At 37.1% G+C, this 27,731-nt stretch overlaps 1 protein-coding gene across 3 annotated transcripts; it reads right to left on the bottom strand.

Moving 5' to 3' along the window:
- Positions 1-238: 238 nt before the first annotated feature.
- Positions 239-23,931, bottom strand: TMEM41B (transmembrane protein 41B). 3 transcript variants are annotated; one of them, XM_026008283.2, is made up of 8 exons: positions 23,665-23,931; positions 23,415-23,540; positions 13,671-13,788; positions 12,096-12,224; positions 6,270-6,363; positions 5,556-5,660; positions 4,654-4,792; positions 239-2,620 (listed from the first exon to the last, which is right to left on the bottom strand). In XM_026008283.2, the coding sequence occupies exons 2-8, from the start codon at positions 23,533-23,535 to the stop codon at positions 2,451-2,453; spliced, it is 876 nt and encodes a 291-aa protein (XP_025864068.1). In that variant the 5' UTR covers positions 23,536-23,540; positions 23,665-23,931; the 3' UTR covers positions 239-2,450. The 3 variants fall into 3 exon arrangements, with proteins under 3 accessions (XP_025864068.1, XP_025864071.1, XP_025864070.1); XM_026008286.2 differs by having other exon boundaries at positions 23,415-23,537; positions 23,665-23,795; XM_026008285.2 differs by lacking the exon at positions 23,665-23,931 and having other exon boundaries at positions 23,415-23,657.
- Positions 23,932-27,731: the final 3,800 nt, after the last annotated feature.

Below are 27,731 nucleotides of genomic sequence, written 5' to 3'. Positions count from 1 at the left end.
GGGTCTCCAGGATCGCGCCCTGGGCCAAAGGCAGGCGCCAAACCGCTGCGCCACCCAGGGATCCCATGATTTAAGATTCTCAAAAGCCAAGTATAAAAATTAGGTATTTAGAAAATTTCTATTCTTAGAGGTGAAAATGTGCACCAGAATTTTAGAAGAATATAGTTTTATTCAATGAAAGGCTGTTTTGTTTTATTTTAGCATAAATACTTCCATGAAATAAATCCCAAGTACTACATTTAATTTTTTTCAGTACAATTTATTCTTATTACACTTTAATTTGCATTCATTAAGTATCTTAGAAATATTATACTCAAAGTAATAGAACTCCAGAGAAAGGTCATTAACTAAGAGGTGAATAGTCTCTGTGTGTCAGCTTCCTAGTTATAGTTAGCCTGCTTGCCTCTCCCTATAAGTACTTGCTCTCCGGTGAGGATTACTGTGTAATTGTCTTCAAGACGCAGCTGAAGCTTGAATTTACATCTGGTTATCAAGCCAAGTCTGTAAATCCATGAATACAGGCCACTGACTGCATTTGGGGTACATTCAATGATGATGAATCTGAAAAAAGACTGATTATTCTCTTAAGAGAAGAAACTATACCCCATCTAAGTGGCAGCTCAGTCTTTATAAGAAACTCAGAAAAAATAATCAGCAAAGGGAAACAATCAATGATAAGGATAGGGATAATACTCTGAGAATAGAGTAAATACAATATATACACACCGGAGTAAATAGGCTTCTCCTGAGTCCAAGCTCTTACTTTTATTTTTAAAAGTCTGATAAAAATGTACTCAATTACATTTTATACAGTAATATTTAGTGAACCTTATCCAAAAAGACTTATGTTTTAAGTTCATTTGTAAAAATAACAAAAACCTTTATCATTCAATCTCTGGTCAATAAGGAAGAAAAACCTTGCTAGAAATGACAATAAATAATTTCACACAAAAGGCCAGGTGACATAAGAATAGTATATTAATATCTTCTTTGTATTTACAATAAATCCATTTGTTAATACTGTGATAGAAAAAATAATTAGTCCACATTATGTAGTAGAAACAGGCTTTGAGGATGACCATTCCTCTCACAATAAAAACAGACAAGGATTTCTCCCACAGCTAAAGTATTTTAAACATGACAGTCTTGGGTGAAGGTAAAATTGACAGAGTACTTTACCTAATAAATCAGCTATGTCCTAGAATCAAGAAATCAAAGGTATTACCATTAAGCAAGTAGCAGAAAGCTGTTTAATGTTTCCAGGACCATTTAAAGAGTAGTTACCATGTGAAAATTTCTTTTTACTTTGAGTTATAAAAAGTAAAAACACTTAAATTGGATAACTGCATTAATCAAAAGCAGTCCCAAACAAAAAAGCCATCAATAAAAATGAAACAAGGCATTCTTCTAAGTATATCATGCATAAAAAGGATAATTACATAATACATACTTTAATGACCAGACCAATAAATAAATGAGGTAAATTTTACAGTTATTGAAACAAAAAAACCATATTTAGCCACTTAAGTGTTGCGCTGCCACTGCTTCAGTTTCAAAATATAAAGTAATATAATTAATCTATCATCTAAAAATTGCATACTTGAATGTTTGCTTTTTCTGATCCCCTTTTGAGATAGTAAAGGGAACTGTGTAACAAAATATTATCTGAATATAAATTATCAACACCAATATAATACAATTATCATGTAATCGCCATTTTTATATGCACAGTGGAAATACTGTGAAAGCTAGAAAAAAGATGAAAATATACTGGCCAGAATTTTAAATTTCAGACTAACTCATGATAATCTAGAACAGAGAAAAACAAAAATAAAATTTACAAAATAGATATAGCTTGATATCCTTTCTAAATTCAATAACCCACCAACATGCAGCTTCTAAACAAATCCATTACATCAAAGTTAAAAAAAGAAAATGTAAATCTCTTTTTGAGCTTTAGTTTTCAAGTTTATGCTCTTAAGGAAGACTAACATTAGCAAGAACTGCAATACTATTTTTAAAAATCTAGAATCTTTGCTTTTGAATTTTGTATTTGCTTTCCCTATTTTAGTTATTATTAAGGAATAAGAAAAAAAACATTAAATTATCAAGTCAAGGATAAGTATGTATAGCCCACTCATGAAATATATTAAATTGAATTACTTGGGTCAAGAATTTCCTACTACACTGCTGCTAATTATCTAAAGCTACCCTTGGAGTAGTAATTTAGAAGATGTCTATCATAACTACTGACAGTACTTTTCAAAGTATATCAATTTCCATTTTTACTTTCTTTTCTCCCTTGCCACTTACATGCATTATTTTAACTATGTGATAGGAAATTTTATTTTAGAAACTCGTTTCAACTACCGAAGAGGTGATTTTAACACATAAACCTGCCAATCCTGAGATGATGATGATGATAGGAAGACTAAAACCCAGATGATTTCTCACTCAAATTTCTGCTTTAGTTTCTTTTGGAAGATGGCTGGCAGGATAGAAAGAAAAGCCAAAACCATTAGAACAAATACTGAGTTCCAGGAAACAGCTTCCCCTGCTGTTGTAAGCTGGTACAGTGTTGTTCCTGCTTTAATTGCTACAAAAGAGGGAGGTGCAACACCTAAAACAAAAACATAAACAATCATTTTTTAAAATAAGATTTTGTAATATACTTTATATTCACAAAATTATTCAGAACTCATAACAGCACTGACATTATTCTAACACTTCATTATCTAATACTTTGAACTGATTCAAGTAAATTTGTATTTAAATTTTTTAAAATTACAATTGTCGGGATCCCTGGGTGGCGCAGCGGTTTGGCGCCTCTCTTTGGCCCAGGGCGCGATCCTGGAGACCCGGGATCGAATCCCAGGTCGGGCGCCCGGTGCATGGAGCCTGCTTCTCCCTTTGCCTGTGTCTCTGCCTCTCTCTCTCTCTCTCTCTCTCTGTGACTATCATAAATAAATAAAATTTAAAAAAAATAAAATTACAATTGTCTCTGTGCATAAAATTTCTTGTAAGAATAATATACTGGTCTCCATTTTGTGTTTTTTTTTTTTTTTTCTGGTCTCCATTTTGGAAAAATGTAATCTAGTTTAAAGTTCCTCACATTTATTTCCACATAAAGAAATCAATCTTTCATAACTACTTCTGAAGAATGAATCTGGAAACTCAAGAAAAATTTCCCGAAAATAATTTACATTTACCAATAGCTTTTTAAAAAAAGGAATGTGCTTTGATCCAGCAATTTCAATTTTTTTTTTTAATTTTTTTTTTATGATAGTCACAGAGAGAGAGAGAGAGGCAGAGACACAGGCAGAGGGAGAAGCAGGCTCCATGCACCGGGAGCCCGATGTGGGATTCGATCCCGGGTCTCCAGGATCGCGCCCTGGGCCAAAGACAGGCGCCAAACCGCTGCGCCACCCAGGGATCCCGATCCAGCAATTTCAACTCTAGGAAATGCTAATGTATATGAGCAAAGATCTAGTGTCAAGGATATTCATTAAACCATTATAAGTAACAAAAATCTGGAAACAATCTAAATGTTCAAAAATAAGACTGAGTAGATTGTTATTCATCCTGGAGACAGAATATACTTTTAAAAAAATGAAGTGGTAGGAGATACTCAGAAAAATACACAAAATATGAGTAAGAGCAGTTTATAAACAGCATAGGTAGAACAACTACATTTTCTTAAAAACTAGAACAAACTGAAAAATTACTTCAGCCCAAGTTGAAGTTAAAGTTAACTAAATCTCTAGGTTTCCACCTGTAAAATAAGGAGATAGGAACAAAAATTCTTCTGATTCCATGAATGCAATGTTATTTTACAAAATCCAAAATTATCCCTAAGATTTTTAAGTTGGTCAATGAGTTTTTTAAGGTAGCAACAAAAAAATTTATTTTGATTATTCTTTTCAAGTAGACCTATAAATACGAACTTAAACTTTAACACATACTCAGTACGAGAAGAATCTGTTCATTTTATTGGTATCTAAACAATTCAAATTAAATTTGAAAGAAATGCATAATACTAAAGAACTATAGTTCTAGAACTATATGCATAATTGCTAAAGAACTATCGGAATTCACAAAATGTATAAATGAATCTTTATGTCTACTAATTAATTTCAAAATTAAATGCCAATTCCTTGAAAGCAAGAACATTTTATTAATCCTTGCTTCCCTCATACTTTTGGTAATGCCCATAGTAAATACTGATGTCAATAAAAAGAAAAACAAGATCAACTCTCTCCTGAAAATTAAAGTTCAATATTTCAATACATGATTAAAAAATAAGGGAGTAAATTACTCAAAAAGGGCACCTTGATTTTTTTTTTCTCCAACCAGGAAGAGAAACGAATTAATACAAATCCTGCTTAAATCTGTATGATCAAAAAAATATCTTTTTTTTAATCAAAAAATATCTAATAGAAAGTGCTCATCTTTAAAAGAAGCAACACAAAAATAATTAAATCAACACAATCCAACAGATATTTCTGAGTATCTACTTATGTATGCCAGACCCTCTGCCCACGAGTTATATATATGGTGCTAGCGTGTGTACAAAGAACACGAAATCTAGCCCATCTGGACACTGTTAGGTATGTATACAATGAGTTCTAACACAGAGTGAATCAGAGGCCTTACCTAGAAAAGTGCCAATAAAAAAAACTTTCAATGGCACGTTTATCACAGGGGATGTAATATTAATAAACCAATTAGGCAGAAATGGTGTTATTCTCAAAAATATGATGTAGTTAATGAGATGTTCTCTATGACGCTCAACCTGTCATAAGAAAGAAACCAGTTAGGATCAAGATAAGGCCAATATTGAAAATAAATTGCTTAATATAAAAATACTTATTTCAAATTCCCATTCCTGGATAGTTCAGAATCTATCCAACAGAAATGATCATGGAGATATTCAGCTAGTTAATTAAATAAAAGCACTGAATATAGTTTATATTTCTAGATCTTGCTTTACAAATAATGATGGTGATTTGTAACAAAATGCTTAATTTCTCATGTACTAGTCTATAAAGCAAAAGGGTAAGGCAGAAGGATTTCTACAATTCCTCTGAGCTTTAACAGGCTGTTTAATTCTTTATAAAACTAGATTTTCTTAGCAACACTGTATTAGACCTTTCTTTGTAGACCTTTCTCTGGTCTTTGTAGAGATCCTGAATGAAGAGAACAGCCATTTCTACTGATGAAATGCCTTTAAGGAGTCGGTTGATAGTTTTTCAGTGACCCACTACAGTGGGCTACATCAACATAAAACAGGTGTCCAAATATGTGAATGCCTTCACAGACATGTTTTCTGCTCTGATCGAATTTATTAGTAATGAAGAAGTAAAACTACTGTATAGTACAGAAACTTCATATTTGAAATGATTAACATTCATTATTTGCCCACTACTTTAATTTACTTAGGTCAAAAGACCATTTTTATTAAAACCCTGAGTCTGGGTTAATTCACATAGGGACTATACACTGACCTCCCAATTAGCCAAAGAATTACATTAAATAATTTAAAAATACATGTTTACCTGTTGTGACCATTTTACTGCTTTCTCTGTTAGGTATTTGTATACAACTGGCCTCCCAACTAAATAGGAGAGCATATAGCAGAATGAGGCACCAAGTCCAGAACACTAGGAAATAACAAGAAACCATAAGCATTGTATACTTTTCCACCTTAGTCACATGGATATACTACTCACTTAACGAAAAGCTCAACTAGTATACTTTTGGGGTTAAGAGAAGATATTCTGCATGACATCTTTTGTGCAGAGTAAGAACCCATTTGATCTAAATCTTTCTCAGATCAAATTATGATTGAAATGAGACCAGCTAAAACTAACTGGCACTTGTGATTAAACTCAGATAAGGATAGCACCTAACCTAAGAATAAAATTTAAAGAGTCAATTCTTTTTTCAATTGCTGTGTTTGAAAATACTACCCCCAGCCCTGGACTTAATGCGTGCCCATCAACACTCTCCGACTATCTGAATTACAAAATACAATAGGAAGGAAAGGCTAAAACAGAGTATATAAATGCAATTAAGTCTGCAATGCCCCTGCTCTAGGAAAAAACCCAAACTATAACATCTGCTTATGGGAGGACTTAAAAGATATTACTTTAACATTAATCACCTCTTAAAACCAGTAAGTTTATGCTTACATAGACTGGTAGGACTAGATGCCATCCTTCTATCAAAAGCTTTTTCCCTAGTCTCCCAAATTCGTTTTATATACTTACCAAACAAACAAGAAATAAGGCTAGCGGAAAGGGATAAAGAAACCCTGAAAGTATACTGAGAAATATAGAGCCTGGAATAGCAAATGTTTGCAAGCTGTTAACTTCTAAGTTAAGGATTAAAACATAATAAAATGGAAATTCTAAAAGACAAATCAAACATTTCAGAAAAAAAAGTATCAACATAGAAGTTATATTGCTAAGATTACATCCATTTCTCAGTATTAATAAAAGTAAAATATCTAAAAGTTTAAAAACCTACAACTCAGTTTAACTCTACACTGACCAGTTGCCAGCATTACCATAAATACAATGCTAGGAAGAATGTGTTACTAAAAGAAAAAACAAGACAAATACCCAACATGTACCAGATAAAGAACTGGGCACTTTGGCAAAAGAAATGAACAAAACAAAAACAAAAACGAAGATCTTCAGTAATCTTGTAAATATGCATCTCTAATGTATTGCATTTACTCCTTAATGTGTTCAGGAAATGTGATTTCTGCAAATATTTAGGTATATAGGATATGATAATTACTGGTTTCTAATTTAACATAAACATTTACCTCAATTCACTCAAAAACGGATAGGGGTTATAAAATACAGTAAAAATTTTGGGACACCTGGGTGGCTCAGCAGTTGAGCATCTGCCTTTAGCTCCTGGGATCAAGTCCCACATCGGGCTCCCTGCATGGAGCCTGCTTCTCCCTGTCTCTTATGAATAAATAAATAAAATATTTTTAAAAAATAGTAAAAAATCTCAAACCTTATGATTTTTAAAAAGATTTTTAAAATTTATTTATTCATGAGAGACACAGAGAGAGGCAGAGACATAGGCAAGAGGGAGAAGCAGGTTCCACACAGGAAGCCTGATGCGGAACTCGATCAGGGGACTCTGGGATCACGCCCTGAGCCAAAGGCAGATGCTCAACCACTGAGCCACCCAGGTGTCTCTCAAACCTTATTTTTAAAACAGAATTATGCTTACTACTTGCCTCTTGTTCCCCATTTTGGTGTGGAGCCCTGACCCCGTTATAGAACCTCTAACATGATTTGCTTACAAGTTAGAGTGAGTGAAATTCCCCCTACATCTACCCTTCCTCTAAAATTTCTATCTTCACTCATTCTCCCACTCTTTTTTTCCTCTAGTGCCCATTTTATTCATGTTTTCATCTCAGACTCCTTTCTTCTTCCTGGCTTGTTTTGTCTTCAGCTTCTTGCTCTGCCACAGGCTCCCTTCTGTAGAAAATTGCTCAGATGCCTACGAACTAAAGAAAATTTAGGCTTTTCTTGACCAAGGTATTCTATCCAGCTATTGTGTCTCATCTTCATTTCCTCACAGAAGATTCTCTCCTTGTCCCCCATACAACCTGACTTACCCACCTGCCACTCTACTGATGGCTCCTCCTGGCCAAAAGTAATGATTTTTTCCATTCTGACTTAATGGTTTTAAAATTATGTAAAATATTCACCCGGTTCTGAAGTCAAATCTACACGATAAAGTACATCTAGAGAAGATTCACCTCCATCCCTGTATCATCTCTCTCCCCATAGGTAAGCACTGTTACTGGCTTTTAAAGACATCCTTTCTTTTCAAGAAAAATGTAACAAAATATTGGCATGTGTATGTGTTTACTCATATCCTCCCCTTCTTAGATAAAACATGGCATACTGACTTACTATTCTGCACCTTGCTCTTTTAACAACATATCCTGGAGGGAACAATGCCTTAACAGCATAGAGAGACATTTTTCATTCTTCTAATAGCTACAGAATCCACTCCAGAGTTTAGATTTACCATGGATTATTCTTTTTATTCTTTTACAGATTTTATTTATTTATTCATGAGACACACACAGAGAGAGAGAGAGGCAGAGACATAGGCTGAGGGAGAAGCAGGCTCCTCACAGGGAGCCTGATGCAGGACTTGAGCCCCAGACCTGGGATCACGCCCTGAGCCAAAGGCAGACGTTCAACCACTGAGCCACCCAGGTGTCCCTAAAAAACTTTTTAAGTTACCCAAAGATTTTAGCCTTAAGGAAACAAAAAAGAGATGATGGTGAGACTTTTAGTGACATCCACAGCTCAGAAGTTCTCAATGACTACTAAATACCAACTGAATATTCTAAATTCCTTAGCCTGGTACTCAAAATCCTCTACAGACTGAGCACAGGGACTAGCCTATCTTCCTAAACTTATTTCTCTATCCTCCTTCTTATATCCTAAACTCCAAGTAAACTGGATGCCTCATCACTTAACCATGCATGCCCTGTGCTTGCAAGGTCTGCTCTAGACATGCTCCGACTAGAATGAGACAGTGCCCCATCTCTATCCCTAATTCCCCATTGCTCTAGTAGTTGTTCCACTTCTGAATGCTCAAAATACTAGATTTGTACTTAGCATATAATTAATAATTATGTAATTATAAACATAAAATATATAATCATATAAAATACGTTCATTATATAAGAATATAATAAAAACTGGTTAAATAAATGAATAAAATAATTATGATGAGAAAGTCATTTATAGTCACAAGTTTGAAGTTAGATAATACCAAAGAATTAATACTAGTGCTGTACTGCCGAATATGGTGGCCACTATCTACATGTAGCTATAAAGACACTGAAATGTGCTTATTAGTCTGAATTAAGATGTGCTCGGGGTAGAAAATACATACATTTCAAAGACTTGGTATAAAAAAAAAAAGGATGTAAAATATCTCAATTTTTGGGTTGATTACATGTTGAAATGGTAATATTTTGATATACTGGTTCAAGTGAAATGTATTATTTAAACTGATTTCAGATGGAGTGCCTGGGTGACTTAGTCAGCTAAGTGTCCAACTCAGGTCATGATATCAGGGCCCTGCATGGGCATGGAGCCTGCTTAAGATTCTTTCTCTCTCTCTCCATCTGTCCCTCCCATAAATAAATAAATTGATTCAGGTGTTTTTCTTACTTTTTCTAATGCACCAACTTGAAAATTTTTAAATTACATGTAACTCACATTATATTTCTATTAATTAGCTCTATATAGTTAAATGCCCTAAGATAACGTCCTTCTCTTTGGATCACTGAATTTAAAAAAGTACCTTTTAAATATAGAGCTAAAGATTCAAAAGTGAAAAGAGAAAATTATAAGACAACATGGATTTGACAAAATATATTATGAAATCTAAAATGAAATGCAAAATCATTATAATTACTTACCAAGGTAACAGTAACAATATGCAATAAAACATGAATTAACAATATTAACCAATATTTAAAATTTAAAACCAAATGTATTTTATAATAATAAAGCCTTTTTAAAAAAGATTTTATTGGGATCCCTGGGTGGCGCAGCGGTTTGGCGCCTGCCTTTGGCCCAGGGCGTGATCCTGGAGACCCGGGATCGAATCCCACGTCGGGCTCCCGGTGCATGGAGCCTGCTTCTCCCTCTGCCTGTGTCTCTGCCTCTGTCTCTCTCTGTGTTACTATCATAAATAAATAAAAAATTTAAAAAAAAAATAAAAAAAAAATAAAAAAGATTTTATTTATTTATTCATGTGAGAGAGAGAGAGAGAGGCAGAGACATAGGCAGAGGGAGAAGCAGGCTCCATGCAAGGAGCCCGATGCAGGACTCAATCCTGGGACTCCAGGATCACGCCCTGAGGTGAAGGCAGGAACCCAACCGCTGAGCCACCCAGGCATCCCTAATAAAGCCATTCTTATCCTTTCAATTTACTTTCTACAGGGTAGTTTATTCATTTCTACTAATTTTCATATGGATATTAAGATAACTAGGCTATAAGATTATTACCCCATAGATGGTCAAGATCCATTTATGCTGATTGGCCTTATGGGTAGGCATCCCCTGGAGTCTCACCCAGTATCCCTCCCAAAGTTGAGAGGCAAAATAGGGCAAAACAAGATGACTTTCCAAAGTAACAGAAACTATATGTCTTGTTCACAAAAACCTTATAAAAGCCAAAAGAAAAAAATGAACCAAGTTTTTATCTTCCTTAGGAAAAATATTTTAATTTGTGGTTACACTGCATAAAGGCAAAATAACCTGTAAGTCTAATACTATGGTTTTCCCTCATAGATTCTAAAACAGAATTAGTAGGAAAGATAACAATTATGAATTTCTTAAAGCAGTTGATATACTACTAAATTACTAGTTGTCAAATAACTTGTTGAAAAATAAGTGCATAATAATTCTCTAAATTTTCTCTAAATTTTAATTTTTCTCATAATAAATAATGACAAAGTGCCTATATACACACTACCTAAATAAAAATGTATTCCCAGTAGGTGGATAAAGGAGTAATGTTTGTATCATCAGCAAAAGTTTCTGTAAATGTACTTTTAACAAACTGCTTATGCAAGGAATAATTGGTCCAGGGTGCTTACTCAAAACATTTGTATAAGGAGACAAGTAGAGAAATATATACGTGTTAAGTATATAACATCTAATTTAATCTAAATCCAAGAAAAGAAAATGCTATGGAATTTTAGGAGAAAACGTAATTGAGAAGTCCAATAACCAAAAGCAATTCAAGAAACAAAAGAGGAAGCCAGAATAGAAATAGTTTGAGAGAAAAAAGAAAAAAAAAATTGTTTGAGAGAATTAACAAAGTAAATTAATTTTTAAATATAAATGCTGGCTGGCAGGGTGCCTGGGAGGATTAGTCAATTAAGCCTCCAACTCTTGATTTCAGCTCAGGTCATGATCTCAGGGTCATGAGATCAAGCCCTGTGCCTGGCTTTGTGCTCAGCAGGGAGTTGCTTAAGATTCTCTACCTCTGCCTCTCTGCTTGTGGTTCCCTTGCTCATGAGCCCACTCTCTCTCTCAAATAAATAAATAAATCTTTAATAAAAATGGTGGTTTAGAAAGGTTAACGATTACCTTTACAAAATCAAGAGATAATGTCTTTCATTAACTGAGAATATTTGAAAATAAGTTGAATTAAAAAAAAAAGTTACAAAAAAATCAGATTAAAGTCAAAGTCCATAAATTCAAAGATTAATCACCAGTAGCTAAAGCCATTTGAAAATACATAGGAAAAATAAAGCTATTTTCCTGACTGGTTAACACAACATATATTTCTCTTTTTTTTTAAGATTTTATTTATTTATTCATTAGAGACACAAAGAGAGGCAGAGACACAAAGGGAGAAGTAAGCTCCTTGAGGGGACCTGGATATGGGACCAGATCCGGGGACTGAGGGACCACATCCTGAGCCAAAGGCAGACGCTCAACCACTGAACCACCCAGGTATCCCATTTCTATAAAATGAAGAAATACATACCAATAATTATTTCAAAAATTCATATCCTTTGAATTGACCAATTATCCTCTCAAGATCTTTTTACAAAGAAACCATTAAATGGAAGAAAAAGTCACGAACAAAAAGATTCATAACATGACATGTAGAAAAGCAAAAAAGTAAATAAAAATTATATCTTCAAACCTAAGGGAATATTTTTTTGAATTATACTGTGGTGACAATATTAACTCAAAATAAACTAAATCAAAATAATCAATTAACTAATACAATCATAAATAATTATCTTGAATAATACAGAGGAAAGGAAAATGTTTATGATAAGTGAAATAAGCAGAATACAAAAGAATTGGTAATAAATATTCAGAAATAATAACCAAGTTGAAGAGATAGATTTAAAGTGAGAATTTTTTCCATTTTAATTTTTTGATATTTTATTTAATATCACACTGCATAAACGATTTTTAAAAGAAAAAATAGCTATGCATAACTAAACAGAACTTTTAAAACTTCTTGAATAAAACTAGAAAATGTTTTCTTTTCAGTTAAAAGGATACAAAATATATGTAGCAAAATAAGCTACAAGTACTTGTACATAAAAGGTGTCCTTATATTTGGATAAAACTTTTCCTAGAGCCTTGGCATCATCCATATCTCTGGGAACCTTCATATTCACTCTTTCTTCTCTAAAGAAATAAAATTAAAGTGAAAAATTTTAAAGCAGAAATTTGCCAAGATAATTAATATCAAAATCAAAGTTCAAAACATGAAGTTTTATCCAAAATGATTTGATGCCTTGATCTGTAATATATTAACCATAAATTCTTAACTTTTAAGAGTCTATAAATTATTTCTTTAGAATGGTTTAATATAATTTCATAAGACTTGTAATCAATATATGAAAGTTCAGGATGATCCAAACTAAATTAGGTTAAAAGCATTTGCTCCACCCTGGTATAAATTTTGAATTAAGAAGTGTACTACTAATATTAGCATATTTAAAACATTTAACATCATTTTGGGTAATCCTCATGATAACCTAGAGTCAATAATTAATTACAACTAAAATTAAGTAAAATTTTTGGTGGATTTACAGTTCATATCTTTCTGTAATATCCCAGCTCAAAGCTCAGATATAAACTTAAAACATTTTTCTTTTTCTATTAATTTTACTTTATATTTGGTGCCTTATTTAGAACTGAATGATTTCTTGTTTACAAAAGCTTCAAATAATTACCTTTGTGTTTAATACACATCGTGCCCATTTGTTTACATGATAAAATTTAACTGATCTTGCAGAATGGCTGCTGCCTAAATTCTATAAAAACAGCAGGTAAAGTAAAATGTGCTTTCTCATTTACAAACTAAAAACTATAGAGGTGTGCACACTTGTATGCATACACACACACACACACACACACACACACACACAGAAATAAGCAGAAATAACAGGTCCATAAGAACATACTTATATGCAAGTCATATTGTTATTCTCAGAGCAAACCGGGAGCAAGGACAACCTTAACCTACATCTTCTGGCCCTATCTCAGCTCCTTATGTCCACCTCCTCGATCAAAACCAGAAAAGATCTAAAATTCAATCATACTAATATTAACCTATCAAGCAAGGGAAGGCAGAGAAGAAGAGCTCAGTGTTTTTCAAACCACAGGTCACTATCTTTCATGAATTTTAAAGTAAGTTTGCTTCATCACTACTGGCCTTAAAAAATACATAGAAAATATCAGAGACCACAATCTGTTTCATGAAACTTTAACCTAATTTTATATGTAGAGATGTATATAAGTGAGCAGAGGAAAGGCAACAGGCACGCACATGCTGGATTATGATATAAAAACTATTTCTTAGTGTGGTTATATATATTTTTAAATTTGGAAAGCCTTTAGAAAGATGAGGCTTTAACTAGAGGAGCAGTGCTAGGAAAATACTGCAAAGAAAATCAAGAGGCATATTTGGAAAGGAGTGTTTAAATAACAGCGTCAATATGGACTTGCTATAAACCATGAAACCTGATATACAATCACCATGACAGTTCCATTGCTTAAAATTAGTTTTACTTTTAATCCATTTTTATCTATAAATATCTAGGCATTTTTTACTTTCTGTATACTTACTCACTAAGTTGAGGAAAATTTTTATAGACCAAAAACATAACAAAAGCTGCAGATAAGAAAATGGACACCAATATAAGAAGTGACATTCTTGCTGACCCAGCTTCTGCACAGGCTTTTTCTGAAAGGGAGAAAAAAAAAGGCTATTATTAAGATAAATATTTTAAAAAGACCGTATTCTGAGTCAGCAAGTAATTTACTTAAAGGCTTTCCTCCTCAAAAAATTGTTTATACTTTTGCCCAAAACACTGTTGTAACATAAAAATTTTAACTATTATAGTTGACATTTATTAACCAGGCATTTTACTTTTGGGGGATACATCTGTTTCAGAAGCATGAAAAAATAGAACAACAGAATTTGTAGCATTGCTTTGTTGTTAAGCCAAAGAGGAAAAGTAGCACTGCTCTATAAATACTATCACTAACTTTTCAATTTGTTTATCTATATTGGATGTTGACAGCATAGACAGAATGGCCTCTTAGGAAAAATGAGGTAACTTCGCAATTACTTCAACTGTCATAAAAACCCAAAGATCAACTAATAACTAAAGTATAACTAATGTTATGCTTTCTTTTTTACACTGAGGGCTTCAGAATATAGTTGAGTCTTAAATGTTTTGGGTGGCTCTCTGAGACTCCAAAAATGGCAGAATTTGTTTACATTCCCTCACAAAGTAATCTTAATGTTATCTAAAAAATTATATGCAAAATAAACGTAAGGAATGAGATCTAGGAGACAGCAAGCAGAATAATGAGCACGGGTATTTTCACCAGGAACAGGTCAAAAGTGGGGAGGTTAAGATATCTTAGTTGTGCTCACTGGGGGAAAGGTAGAAATGAGTGGCTCAACTTTTATTGCCTACATTTGCCATTATCCCCTGTATATACTGATAACACTCAGAGGATTAAAATATGTGTATGCTATAATAAGGACTATTTTTAGTTCTCTGAGAAATAAACTGATGGATCTAACTAAACTGATGGATCTACCACTATGCTTGTCCCCTAACTACTGTCTATGTAACTTCTATACATACTTTTATGGAGTATCCTAATCAGATGCCCGTACTCCATTAATTTGGCAAATCCTTCTCCACAATCATTTATAAAGGTGTTATTAGACAGGTGTCATTGCCTATTCTACTAATACCTTCCTTCTCTGGGAAACTTTCCCATGGTCCCCCCTTCCCTGCAAGGGGCTAATCTCACTGGCCCTATTACAGTGTGACTCCAACACTCTACCCTCCCAAACATAGAAGACTAACTTGCTCAAGGTTGGGACACTTGAGTCAAGTAGAAACAATTCATCATTGGCTGACCAAATTTTCTCTTGAAAAGAAAATTTGAACTAGGAATCCCTGGGTGGCTCAGCGGTTTAGCACCTGCCTTTGGCCCACGGTGTGATCCTGGAGTCCTGGGATCGAGTCCCACATCAGGCTCCCTGCATGGAGCCTGCTTCTCCCTCTGCCTGTGTCTCTGCCTCTCTCCCTCTCTATGTGTGTGTCTCTCATGAATAAATAAATAAAAGCTTAAAAAAAAGGAAAGAAAGAAAATTTGAACTAAAACAAAGAGATGTTGTCAAGAGATGGTAGGTCTTGAGGCTGAAAGGTCAAGCAGTGAAGGCCACAGATAACAACATGGCAAAGCCAAAGACATGCACCAGATACTGTAAGAGAGGAAGTTGAAACAAAAATCCAGAGAGCCAAAATGGGACGTATAGCTAACTTTACAAGTTGATTTCTAACTTTCGCACTTCACTTCCCTTGAAGCCTGACTGTATTTCATTTCTTGCTCATAAATGCCAGTGAGATTGTCTCAGACTCTTTTTTCTATATTCTCTTTTTTTATTGGTGCTGGTTTAAACTTATTTCCGCTTTCAACCAAAATGCCTAAACTAATTAAAAGATAAATTTCATTTTATCCCTTGTCTCATTGTGGTAGTTTTATAGATTTTACAACTGAATTAGTAAGATTTTGCTCAATTCAATTTGAATATGAAGCAAGAGAAACCATCTAGCTCTGCGCTACTTAAGGTATATTTTATGAACTACATGAATCAGCATCACCAGGGAGCTTGTAAGAAGTGCAGATTCTGGGCAGCCCGAGTGGCTCAGCGGTTTGGCGTCTGCCTTCGGCCCAGGGCGTGATCCTGGAGACCCGGGATCGAGTCCCACATCAGGCTCCCTGTGTGGAGCCTGCTTCTCCCTCTACCTGTGTCTCTGCCTCTCTCTGTCTCTCATGAATAAAAAAAAAAAAATTGAAAAAAAAAAAAAAGGGTGCCTTCAATGGAGTAACAAACTAGGCATGCCTACCACTGAATACTCTAGTTCATTAACCCACTGATGTATAATTTATATATATACACACTAATGTGTAATTTATATATATGCCTTTTTGTAGCACAGAAAGTTAAATAAAGACCTTAAACATCTGAGGTGGGTCAAATATGAAAAGGTCTCTGCAGAATCTCATGACAACAAATGCCTAATTGTCTATATCTTTGCCCTAGTTATGATATCTATTCACCCTAAAAAGTAATCAGCCAAAAGTTACAAAAATATCAGTGTGCACTAAAACTAAAGCTCTCAATAGAAAATCTACTGAAATAGGGAATCCCTGGTGTCTCAGCAGTTTAGCGCCTGCCTTCGGCCCAGGGTGTGATCCTGGAGTCCCAGGATCAAGTCCCACGTCGGGCTCCCTGCATGGATCCTGCTTCTCCCTCTGCCTGTGTCTTTGACTCACTCTCTCTCTATGTGTGTCTCTCATGAATAAATAAAATCTTAAAAAAAAAAAAAAAAGAAAATCTATTGAATACAAACTTCTCACAAAGCTAAAATGTCTCTTCCTACTTTATTAAGTAAAGAAGTTATCTACTGGAAAAGGAATAAGAGTAGAATATACACATTGAAGTTTTGGGCATAGTTTTCTATGGGCTGCCATTAAAGCAAAGACATGATAACACAACTATATAGTCTGTACTATTTCTCCAGAGGCTGTGACTTCTTAAAGGCATGCTCCTTTTAAATCTACCAGGAATTAACTTGCCCAGCTTTCACTTTTCCCTTACTTCCCTGCTTGAATCAAGTCCAGAGTACAAAAAGGACGGGTACAAATAATTTAATAATATGAGCATCTTTTAAACTCTTCAAAACCGCTGCTTTTTTTTCATTGGTAGATGTTTGTGGACACAAGAATTACTGCTAAGAACGTATTTTTTTTAAAGATTCCATTTATTGATGAGAGACACAGAGAGAGAGAGAAAGAGGCAGAGGGAGAAGCAGGCTCCCCGCAGGAAGCCCCATGTGGGACTTGATCCCAGGTCTCCAGGATCAAGCACTGGGCCGAAGGCAGGGGCTAAACCACTGAGCCATTCAGGGATCCCCTACTGCTAAGAATAAATGGCTGATTTTCCCCCATCACCACTCTACCCCTTTCTTGGTACTTTTCTTTAGGATTTTTACTCTACAAAGTATGCATTCAAATAAAAAGTTGTTTAGGACTATCTGCTATACATCATAAGGTACAAAATGTTTTGCTCAATCTCTGCTTTTAAAAAGCTGATACCATCATTAGCTAGATTCCCAAAGAATGGCACAAAGGGGTTTTGAGTATATAGAAAAACAAGATTATTGGACTAGAGTAATGGAGTCCCGATTCACAGAGCAGGTAGAAATTTGGTTGAATACTGAAAGACAAGAAGAGTTTACAGTCTTCTTAACTCAAACTGCAGCTAAATATATTTTTATTTTTACTTATTTACTTTTTTAAGATTTTATTTATTTATTCATGAGAGACACACAGAGAGAGAGAGGCAGAGACACAGACAGGGAGAAGCAGGCTCCATGCAGGGAGCCTGACGTGGGACTCGATCCCAAGACTCCAGGATCACGCCCTGGGCTGAAGGCGGCGCTAAACCACTGAGCCACCCAGGCTGCCCTACATATATTTCAACAGGTTATATGTTCTCTTAAATTAGAAATTAGGGGCACCTGACTGGCTCAGTTGGTAGAACATGCAACTCTTGATTGGGTTGTATGAGCCCTTTCTAAATAAAAGCTTTAAAAAAGATTAAATAAGACATTTAGCATGCTAGCTCTAAAATTAAACTATACTATTTTTCTTCCCATTATTAATTTACCAGCCCTAAGTGGTCACAGGGAAGAAAGGTGTTAGGCAACATTTAACTAGACTACAGAACACCACCCTGAGTATTCCTTGAGTACACATTTCTGTGACTGCCACTTGCTGTCTTACAATTGGATGATGAAATATGTAGACATTTGAATAAAGTTAACCACCAGGTGTAATTTGATACCTATTTTCTGTACTCTTTAAAATTAGGCAAACTTTGGGCAGCCCCAGTGGCTCAGCGGTTTAGCACCGCCTTCAGTCCAGGGCCTGATCCAGGGGACCTGGGGTCGAGTCCCATGTCAGGCTCCCTCCATGGAGCCTGCTTCTCCCTCTGCCTGTGTCTCTGCCTCTCTGTGTCTCTCATGAATAAATAAATAAAATCTTAAAAAAAAAAAAAAATTAGGCAAACTTTTTCAAGCATTGTGTTCAAGAGTAATACAGAAAACAACTGATAAGAATGCAAAAAACAAAGTGACATTAAATATTGAAGCTCTCCTTTCTTTCACACTTACTGGTAACTAGGGGTTGTTAGCTTCATGAGTCAACAATTTTTTAGTATAATTCTATTAAGTCAAGAGACCAGCATGTAATTGAATTAGAGTTCTAAACAGATGAAAGTTGAAAACCTTGTTTCAATAATTCTACATCTAAATGTATAGCATACATATTTCTAACGTGCCTCCTCCTGGTTGCATAGACATATGTCACTTAGCATTTAGAGCTACCCACTACAGTACTTTATACATTCATTAACCTTCACATCTTCCATCATAGTAATTCCCAATCTGAATTATCCCATTTCTGCTTTCCAACTCCTCCCAGGCCAAAGGTACTGTTAGAGAAAGTCAAGATTATGTTCTTAGCTTACAAGTTCACATGCTTTTCTATCTTCATTACAGTTATCACTGGCAAACAATAATCCTTTCATAGCACTCTCCCAAAGGGCTATTTCAAGTCTCTTCAAGCCTTTAACTCTGTCTTCAGCTATTCTCAAACAATGACACTGCCTCCTCACTTTAGTGAGCTCCCAAATCTCTATCAAGATCTATTCCCAGGGATCCCTGGGTGGCACAGCGGTTTAGCACCTGCCTTTGGCCCAGAGCGCGATCCTGGAGATCCGGGATCAAATCCCGCGTCGGGCTCCCAGTGCATGGAGCCTGCTTCTCCCTCTGCCTGTGTCTCTGCCTCTCTCTCTCTCTCTCTCTCTGTGACTATCATAAATAAAAAATAATAATAATAAAATAATTAAAAAAAGATCTATTCCCCAAATTATCTTCTCTTGCGCTTTAACTTTACATTAAATGCCAACCCACTTCCTTTCAGATTTTGCTACAAGAATTGTCTCTTCTCCGTTTACCCTGTGTCTTCAATTCTTCCTCTAAAGACCACCTTTTCTCTAACTCCTAATAGGCACATATCCTTTCTAAAAAATCGTAACCTTAATGGCCCTAGAGCAGCTCTCTATTTCTCTTAATATTCTTATTATCAAAACCTTTTTTAAAATTAATTAATTTGGGGATCCCTGGGTGGTGCAGTGGTTTGGCGCCTGCCTTTGGCCCAGGGCGCGATCCTGGAGACCCGGAATCAAATCCCACGTCGGGCTCCCAGTGCATGGAGCCTGCTTCTCCCTCTACCTGTGTCTCTGCCTCTCTCTCTGTGTGTGACTATCATAAATAAAAAAAATAAAAAAAATAAAAATTAAAATTAATTAATTTATTTATGATAGACATAGAGAGAGAGGCAGAGACACAGGAGGAGGGAGAAGCAGGCTCCATGCCAGGAGCCCGACGTGGGACTCGATCCTGCGACTCCAGGATTGCGCCCTGGACCAAAGGCAGGCGCCAAACCACTGAGCTAACCAGGGATCCCATCAAAACCTTTGGAAAAGCAAAATCTTCCTAAATCTGCAAGATCTTAGGAATGACTCTTACTGGTCATCAGGTCTACTAGTTCTCAACATTAAGTGTTTTCTTTTTTTTTTCTTTTTCTTTTTTAGGGATTTTATTTATTTATTCATGAGAGACAACAGAGAGAGAGAGAGTCAGAGACACAGGCAGAGGGAGAAGCAGGCTCCATTCAGGGAGCCTGACATGGGCTTTAGAATTATTTTTTTATTATTAAAAATAAAGAATGGTAGCAGTATCAAGTATAAATTCAAACAGCTAAGATAACTATAAAAATACAACTAATTAACTATTAAGAACCCACACAGAGAAAGCATGTTTGTAGGTAGAAGAAACACCACCGCCAATTTTGTATAAAGGCTCATTCTTTAAGACTATGCCCTAGAACTGTGCTGCCATTCAATTAATACACCCTCACTCTCATCTAACCACTTTCACATGCTTCCCCCCTCCAACCACTGAAGACTCAAGCTTATAGTGAACGTCTTCATAATCCTAAAAGATTCATCATCCATTTAAATGATCCACCCAGCCTCAAAATTCTTACACCTTCATTCTTATTCAACTTTAGACACCTACTTTTAAAAAAATATTTTATTTAGGCATAGGCAGAGGCAGAAGCGGGCTCCCTGCAGGGAACCTGATATGAGACTTGATCCCAGAATCCCGAGATCATACCCTGAGCCAAAGGCAGACGCTCAACCGCTGAGCCACCCAGGTGTCCCAAGAGTTAACTAAATTTTTATCTCTCCTCCAAAACCTGTAATTTTTTTTGAATGCCAACTTAAATACCGCTTGCAATTAACAAAAATTGTTTATCATAATCTGGAAAATTGGTTGCTAAGTAGTCACTAATGACATCACATCACTACCTGATTACTGCAAGTAACCAAACCCTATCATGTAAGGGATCTACAAAATCTTTTGCCCAGAAAAAGAATCCTAATACTAATTAAAGAGAGACAGATAGGCAGTCTGTTTGTTAAAAGAAAACACTGGAATCACTAATTAACAGGATGGATAAAAAAAGTTCTCTATATAGCACATAAATCCCTCTGTACCAACACCATTTTGATCATGGCCAAACCTCATCTACAGAAACAGAAATCCTCCTGACAAATTAATCTCTTTACTGACATAAAGATTCGCACTAAACTTTCAGCTTAATGTTTCACCCAGCCAAAATCCCCTTACCTTCTCTCTAGCAATCCAAATCCTACTGCTCCAGGAAGGCATGCCTTTACATCTCTATCTTCCTTTTTTTTTTTTTTTTTTTTTAAAAAAAAGATTTTACTTATTTATTCATGAGAGACACACAGAGAGAGGCAGAGACACAGGCAGAGGGAGAAGCAGGCTCCATGCAGGGAGCCCGACATGGGACTCGATCTCAGGTCTCCAGGATCACGCCCTGGGCTGAAGGCGGCACTAAACCTCTGAACCACCCAGGCATCCCACAGATAATTTTCTTCAAAAAAAGGTCATTTGACAGCATCATAAAAATAATTGTGTTTAGGGATACTTGGGTGGCAGAGTCAGCTGAGCATCAGACTCTTGGTTTTGGCTCAGGTTGTGATCTCAGGTCTTGAGATCGAGCCCCGGGTCAGGCTCTCCGTGGAGTCTGCTTGAGACTTTCTCCCTCTCCCTCTGCCCCTTCCAGCTACATTCTCTCAGATAAAAGCACTTTGGGGGTTTCATGGTTTTATTTTTATAGGTTAAAACAATAACAAAAATCAGTAATGAACAAGTGACTGCTACCAGGAACCAAATGACAATCTTTAGGGAAATTGTTTGGAAAATAGTTTATCTGGAAACCCTTGGATTATTGTCACTCTCCATAGCAGCATCTTCAAACAATGTTCCTTTAATTTAGAGTGGATTTATACTTTGACAATTAATTTTTGGATTTTTGAAGTTACTTGGCCCTACTGTCTATAAGATGGAGAAATACTCAAATACATAAAGCTTAAAAAGACTGGAAGCATTCGAAATTATTTGAAAATAAAATACAATTTTCTACAGGATACTCTTTAAAAAATTTAATATACTTTAAGTTTCAGCTGAATGTTAAACATATCATCTTCATATATAATAGATATTTTTAAGTGTGTAGTACTTTGTTGACTATACAGAGGATCTTTTAAGATTGTCTAACAACATTAGACAATCTTAAAAGATCCTCTGCTTACCCATTACTGGTGGTAGAACACATTAGTATAAGCTGCAGACAACTTAATGGCCATTCGTTAGGATCTCTTCAAGTTTATGGGCTTTGTAAAAAGCATTTAAGGGCACCTAGGTGGCTCAGTGGTTACGCATCTACCTTTGGCTCAAGGCGTGGTCGTCCCCCCGCCCTCCGGGTCCTGGGATCGAGTCCTGCATCAGGCTCCCCCATGGGGAACCTGCTTCTCTTCTGCCTATGTCTCTCTCATTAATAAATACACAAAATGTTTAAAAAGATTTAAAAAGTTCAATCAGTTTCAACAATCAATCAACAGTTTCAACTGTTGAAAAGCAACTAAAAACTCTATCACAAGATGGAATAAAAGTATTTAGTTTCTAGGTATGCTTTTTTCTTTATTATTTTTTTAAAAGGTTTTATTTATTTATTCATGAGAGACACACACACACAGAGAGAGAGAGAGAGAGAGAGAGAGAGAGAGGCAGAGACACAGGCAGAGGGAAAAGCAGGCTCCAAGCTGGGAGCCCGACGTGGGACTCGATCCTGGGACTCCAGGATCGCGCCCTGGGTGGAAGGCAGGCGCTCAACCGCTGAGCCACCCAGGGATCCCCTCTTCTTTTTTTTAATACATTTATTTTATCCCTTGCACACTTTTATTTCATTTTAAACTTTAAGCAGGCTTCACACCCAATGTGGGGCTTGAACTCACAACCCTGAGATTAAGAGTTGCATGCTCTACGGACTGAGCCAGCCAGGTGCCCCTAGGTATGCTTTCTTCTTAAAATAGTATTTTAAAGTCCTGAGAAATGGCAGAATGGTGTAACATAAAAAGCTTGAGAATGAGCGATCTCAGTTAAGTAGTAATTGCTAATATTTATTTAGCCTCTTCACAAAAGCCATTACAATAAGTGCTTTACATCAATTATTTTATGTAATCTTATGGCAAACTAAGCAAATACTATTACTATCATCTCTGTCATCCCCCCTGTACAGTTTAGCCACTGTGTTTTGAAAGATAACAAGTCCAAAGTCATAAGTGGTAGAGCAGGAACTCACACACAAGTGTTCCTGCCACTTGTAAGTGGCACCTGTATATAGTTAAATCCCTGCTCTTAACTACTTGATTAATCAATCTGGCTTTGTGACTTTATGCAATTTCATAGCCAATCTGGGCCTCAGTTTCCTCATCGATAAAAAGAGAGCATAAGTGCTGAAGTTTCAGTTGTGTCCAGCTTCAATACTGTCAACCTTACATCCTCCTTGAACTTCAAAACAAGCCAGCGTCATTAGTTGTCTTATCGAATTCAACTACAACAGCATTTACGACGCACCTCCTCGGTGTCCGGCCTTGTGGTGGGCGGCAGCCCAAGCCCAGGTCCCCCACCCTCCCTGCTCCCGCGCCCCTGGGTGCCAGCAGGGCCCTTTTCCCTCGCAAATCCCCGGGACCAACTGAGGTCCTTTCCACCCCGAAGCCACGACGGCACACTCCTGCGTCTGGGCCAGCCCAGCTCTGGTTGTTCCGGTTCTACTCACCCTTCAGGTGGCCTCCGTTGCCCGGCGTCGTGAGACCTGGCGTCGCCGCTGCCCTGTCCCCCACAGCGGTCGTGTGGAGTGCCCCGGTCTGCGATCGTTCAGCGACTCTGCCTTTCGCCATGGCTGCTGCAGGGAAGGTGGAGGAAGAGGAGTGATGCCGCCCCCCACCCCCTTCACAACTGCTCTCCCGCAGGATCCTTACAACACCCAAGGGCCACAGCCACAGCCACTTCCGGGGCGACCACCTCACCTGAGACGACCTCTGCCCCGCGAGCGCCGCGGCACTACTGAAAGCTACGGCGCCCACTCGGACTAAGCTCCGCCCCGCACCACCCCCGAGGCTCGCGCGCTCACGCTCGCCCAATAACCGCGAGACAAGTCAGGGTCCCGGCCCTCCCCATTCACCGCCCCGCCCCTCCTCGCGACTTCAGGGAGCAGGCGCAGTCGCGGCGCCGGAATCCCTTGGTGTGGCTCGAGGACGCAGGCATCTAATGCGCAGCTTTAATTACCCGGAAGTGCGGTCCCTGAGACTTCAAACCCTTTGTCCCGGCCGCCGGAAGTGCCCGCGAGTGATTAGTTGGCGTTTCGCAGCGAATGCTGATTCAGCCTTGCTGACTTCAACGATTCCCCGAGGTGCTGTCTTCACCCTGGAGAGTCTAGGTGATGTTTGGTGTGAAAACGTTAAAAATAAAGCCTGAGCCAAGCCTATCGAAATTGAGGAAAGTTACGGCTCAGAGAGGAGCTATAACCTGTGAAGGTCACAGGGTGGCAGAAATAGGTTTAGAAGCTTTCCCTCTTCCTCACCCTGCCGCCCCTCACTTTAGTGAACCCGGGTCAGCTCATTTAGCTTTTCCTTCTGCGGAGCCCAGAAGTGCGTTTTGGACTATTAACTTTTCCACTCTTAAATCTCAGAGCAGTATTTAGCTTACTCATTGATGAGTGTATTGGAATTCCCTCTTGAAAGCATCTTGGCAGTCTGCATAAAAATACTCTGTTCCTATCCAGTAATCACATTTCTAGGAAACTATTCCATGGAAATAATACAGAGGAAGTTATTCTTAACACCATTATTTATTAGTATAACGGTAAATGTGGAAGAAATCTAAAGCCCAACACTAGAGGATGGTTGAGTAAATTATGGGAGATTATTCAAGGGAACTGTTTAACGTACACAACTTCCGCCTGCTTATGTTAAGATCTTCAGTGACCTCTCCAAGAGGTAGCCCCCCACACCCCAATGTTTTTCCTTCATGGTCATTAAAAGTAGTTATTTGGATTCTTTGTTTACTTGTTCATTGCCTGCCACCTCTACAATGGGAGCTCTATTAAGGTAGGATCTTTTTGTTCACCACTGTGTATCCCCCTGGAGCTGACAGAGTGCCAGCACCTTCAGTGGGAGTTCAATAAATTTATTCACTAAATTTTCAACTATAGAAAATCATATTTATGAAGAGACTAATCATGTGAGCAATGCTTATTCAAAAGTAAATTCAAAGAAGTATAAAAAACAATATTAAATACATTAGCAAGTAAAGTTGTATTTTTAGGATAAAGTCTTTGTTTTGTTTTAAAATGTAATCTCTGTGCCCAACTTGGGGCTCAAACTCACTACCCCAAGATAAAAAGTCACATGCTCCCACCAACTGAGCCAGCCAGGCACCCCAGGATAGAGAGGCTTAAGTAATGAGAGAGTCTAGGTGATGACTTAAAAACAAAACAATTTTTGGGATCCCTGGGTGGCTCAGCGGTTTAGCGCCTGCCTTCAGCCCAGGGTGTGATCCCGGAGTCCCGGGATCGAGTCCCACGTCGGGCTCCTTGCATGGAGCCTGCTTCTCCCTCTGCCTGTGTCTCTGCCTCTCTGTGTCTCTCATGAATAAATAAATAAATTCTTTAAAAAATAAAAATAAAAAAATAAAAACAAAACAATTTTTAAGCATTTGATATATTTTATTACATACAAAAATTAAAAGTAAGTATAACAAAAACAAAAAAACCCACAAAAACCTCCAAAACCTAGGAATAGACAGATAAGATACTGCTGCATGAATAGAATTACTACAAATCGGGGCTCCTGGCTGGCTCAGTTGGTGGAGTATGTGACTCTTGATCTTGGGGTCATGAGTTTGAGTTCCATGTTGGGTACAGAGATTAATTTTTAAAAAATTTTTAAAGAATTACTACAAGTCAGTAAGAAAAGTACAATTCAACAGAAAAATGAACAAGGGATATGAATAATTCACAGAAGAAAAAATTAAATAGCCAACAAATTAGGAAAAGATGAACCTCATTAATACAGTGTGATAACACTGAGAGGTATAGAGGATGCAATAGCAATAGAGAGGGGTATCTAAATTGGAGTGGGTTGCAGTGAAGGTCTCCTAGATAGAATGATTCTTAAACTGATTTAAAGGATGAGTAGGAATTAACAAAAGAAAGGGGAAGGAAACCTTTGCAAAGTCTAGAAGCTACTGTTAACTTTGAAAAATAAATGCAGGGGATCCCTGGGTGGCGCAGCGGTTTAGTGCCTGCCTTTGGCCCAGGGCGCAATCCTGGAGACCCGGGATCGAATCCCACGTCGGGCTCCCAGTGCATGGAGCCTGCTTTTGCCTCTGCCTATGTCTCTGCGTCTCTCTCTCTGTGACTATCATAAATAAATAGTTAAAAAATTTAAAAAAAAAAAAGAAAAATAAATGCAAGCAAAGAGTGGGAAAATGGAAAATGAGATGAGAGAGAGAAGACAAAGGACTTGTCACAAAATGCTAGAAGTTTGAACTTAATCCTCAAAGATATCTGAAGTCATTGACTAGAGGGGGACATACAAGGATTTGTATATACAAAACTTATTCTGACTTTTCAGTGATAGAATTGAGGAGTGCCCACGTAGCAGAAAGAAGGTAAGAAATTATTATAAACCTGGCCTGACCCAGGGAAATGGACTAGAAACAAATATCTGACATCAAAGATGCTGTATGAGAAAAACTGCTTTTAAACTTTTAATTACATGAGTAAATACATAGTCATTCCAGAAAAATCGAAAAAGCAAACTATCAATAAGAAAAACAAAAATCATCCATATACTGTCATCCATAGATAATTGTGATATTTGGGATTTATCCTTCTGGAATATTAGAAATGTTAAGGAAGTAGAACATAGGGGACTAATGTCTAATTAGGCAAGGTTATTAAGTAAGAGGGAAGGGACTAGTGTTTAGAGAGTTTCTGATTTAGGAGGCCGAGGGGAATATTTGTGCCTAAGAAATTAGAGGAAGAGGAATCAGACTGGAAGGAAAGCTGTTGAATTTTGTTTTGGATACCCTATCTAAACTTCCTCACTTTGTGATTTCTTCCACCTTTTCTCAGCTAAAACTGTTCTCATTAATGGTCACCAATGGGCTTCGTCTCATTGGATTCTGTGGTCAGTTTTTAGTCATTTGCCACCTCCCTGCATTGCGTAATACAGTAACTGCTCCCTCCTTCATGGTTTCCATGACAACTCTCTGACCACTTAGTAGACTCTTGAAGGTAATTCTTCTTTTCTCTACCTTACGTCTTAAATGCTGGTTATTTCCCCCAAGATAGTTCCTCTCTCCTTAGTCTACAAACTTTTTCTAGGCAATCTTAGCCATGACTTCAGCAGCCACTACTAATACATACATAGATGATAAATAAATGTTTATCTCAAACACCAGAATGATACACATAAAGCTTATTTGTACCTGGGGGTACCACACATAAACACTTCAAACTCAGAACATCCAAATCTTTTTTTTTTTTTTAAGATTTTATTTATTTAGGATAGAAGGGGGGGGGGTGGGCAGAGACACAGGCAGGGAGCCTGACTCGGGACTCGATCCCAGGACTCCAGGATCCCAGAACTCCAGGATCACGCCCTGGGCCAAAGGCAGGCGCTAAACCATTGAGCCACCCAGGGATCCCCAGATCTGAAATCAGTATCTTACCTCTCAAACTTTATCCACTCTCTATGTTCACAGTCTTGGGAGATGGGTACCATCAGCTCCTCTTTTGCTCAAGCCAGAAACCCAAGAATTCTTACTTTACATTCATTAAGCTCAACTTGTTTTGTTTTGTGAGAGAGGAAGAGAGAGAATTTTTTTTTTTTTAAGATTTTATTTACTTATGAGAGACACAGAGAGAGGCAGAGATGCAGGAAGAAGGAGAAGCAGGTTCCTTCAAGGAGCCTGATGTGGGACTTGATTGTGGACCCCAGGATCACGCCCTGAACCAAAGGCAAATGCTCAATCACTGAGCCACCCAGGAGCGGTTGAGCCACCCAGGTGTCCTGAAGAGAAAGAATCT

This window comes from Vulpes vulpes, chromosome 11 (assembly GCF_048418805.1).
Source record: "Vulpes vulpes isolate BD-2025 chromosome 11, VulVul3, whole genome shotgun sequence".
NCBI classification, from domain to species: Eukaryota; Metazoa; Chordata; class Mammalia; order Carnivora; family Canidae; genus Vulpes; species Vulpes vulpes.
This window is presented reverse-complemented; position numbering and strand designations above follow the sequence as displayed.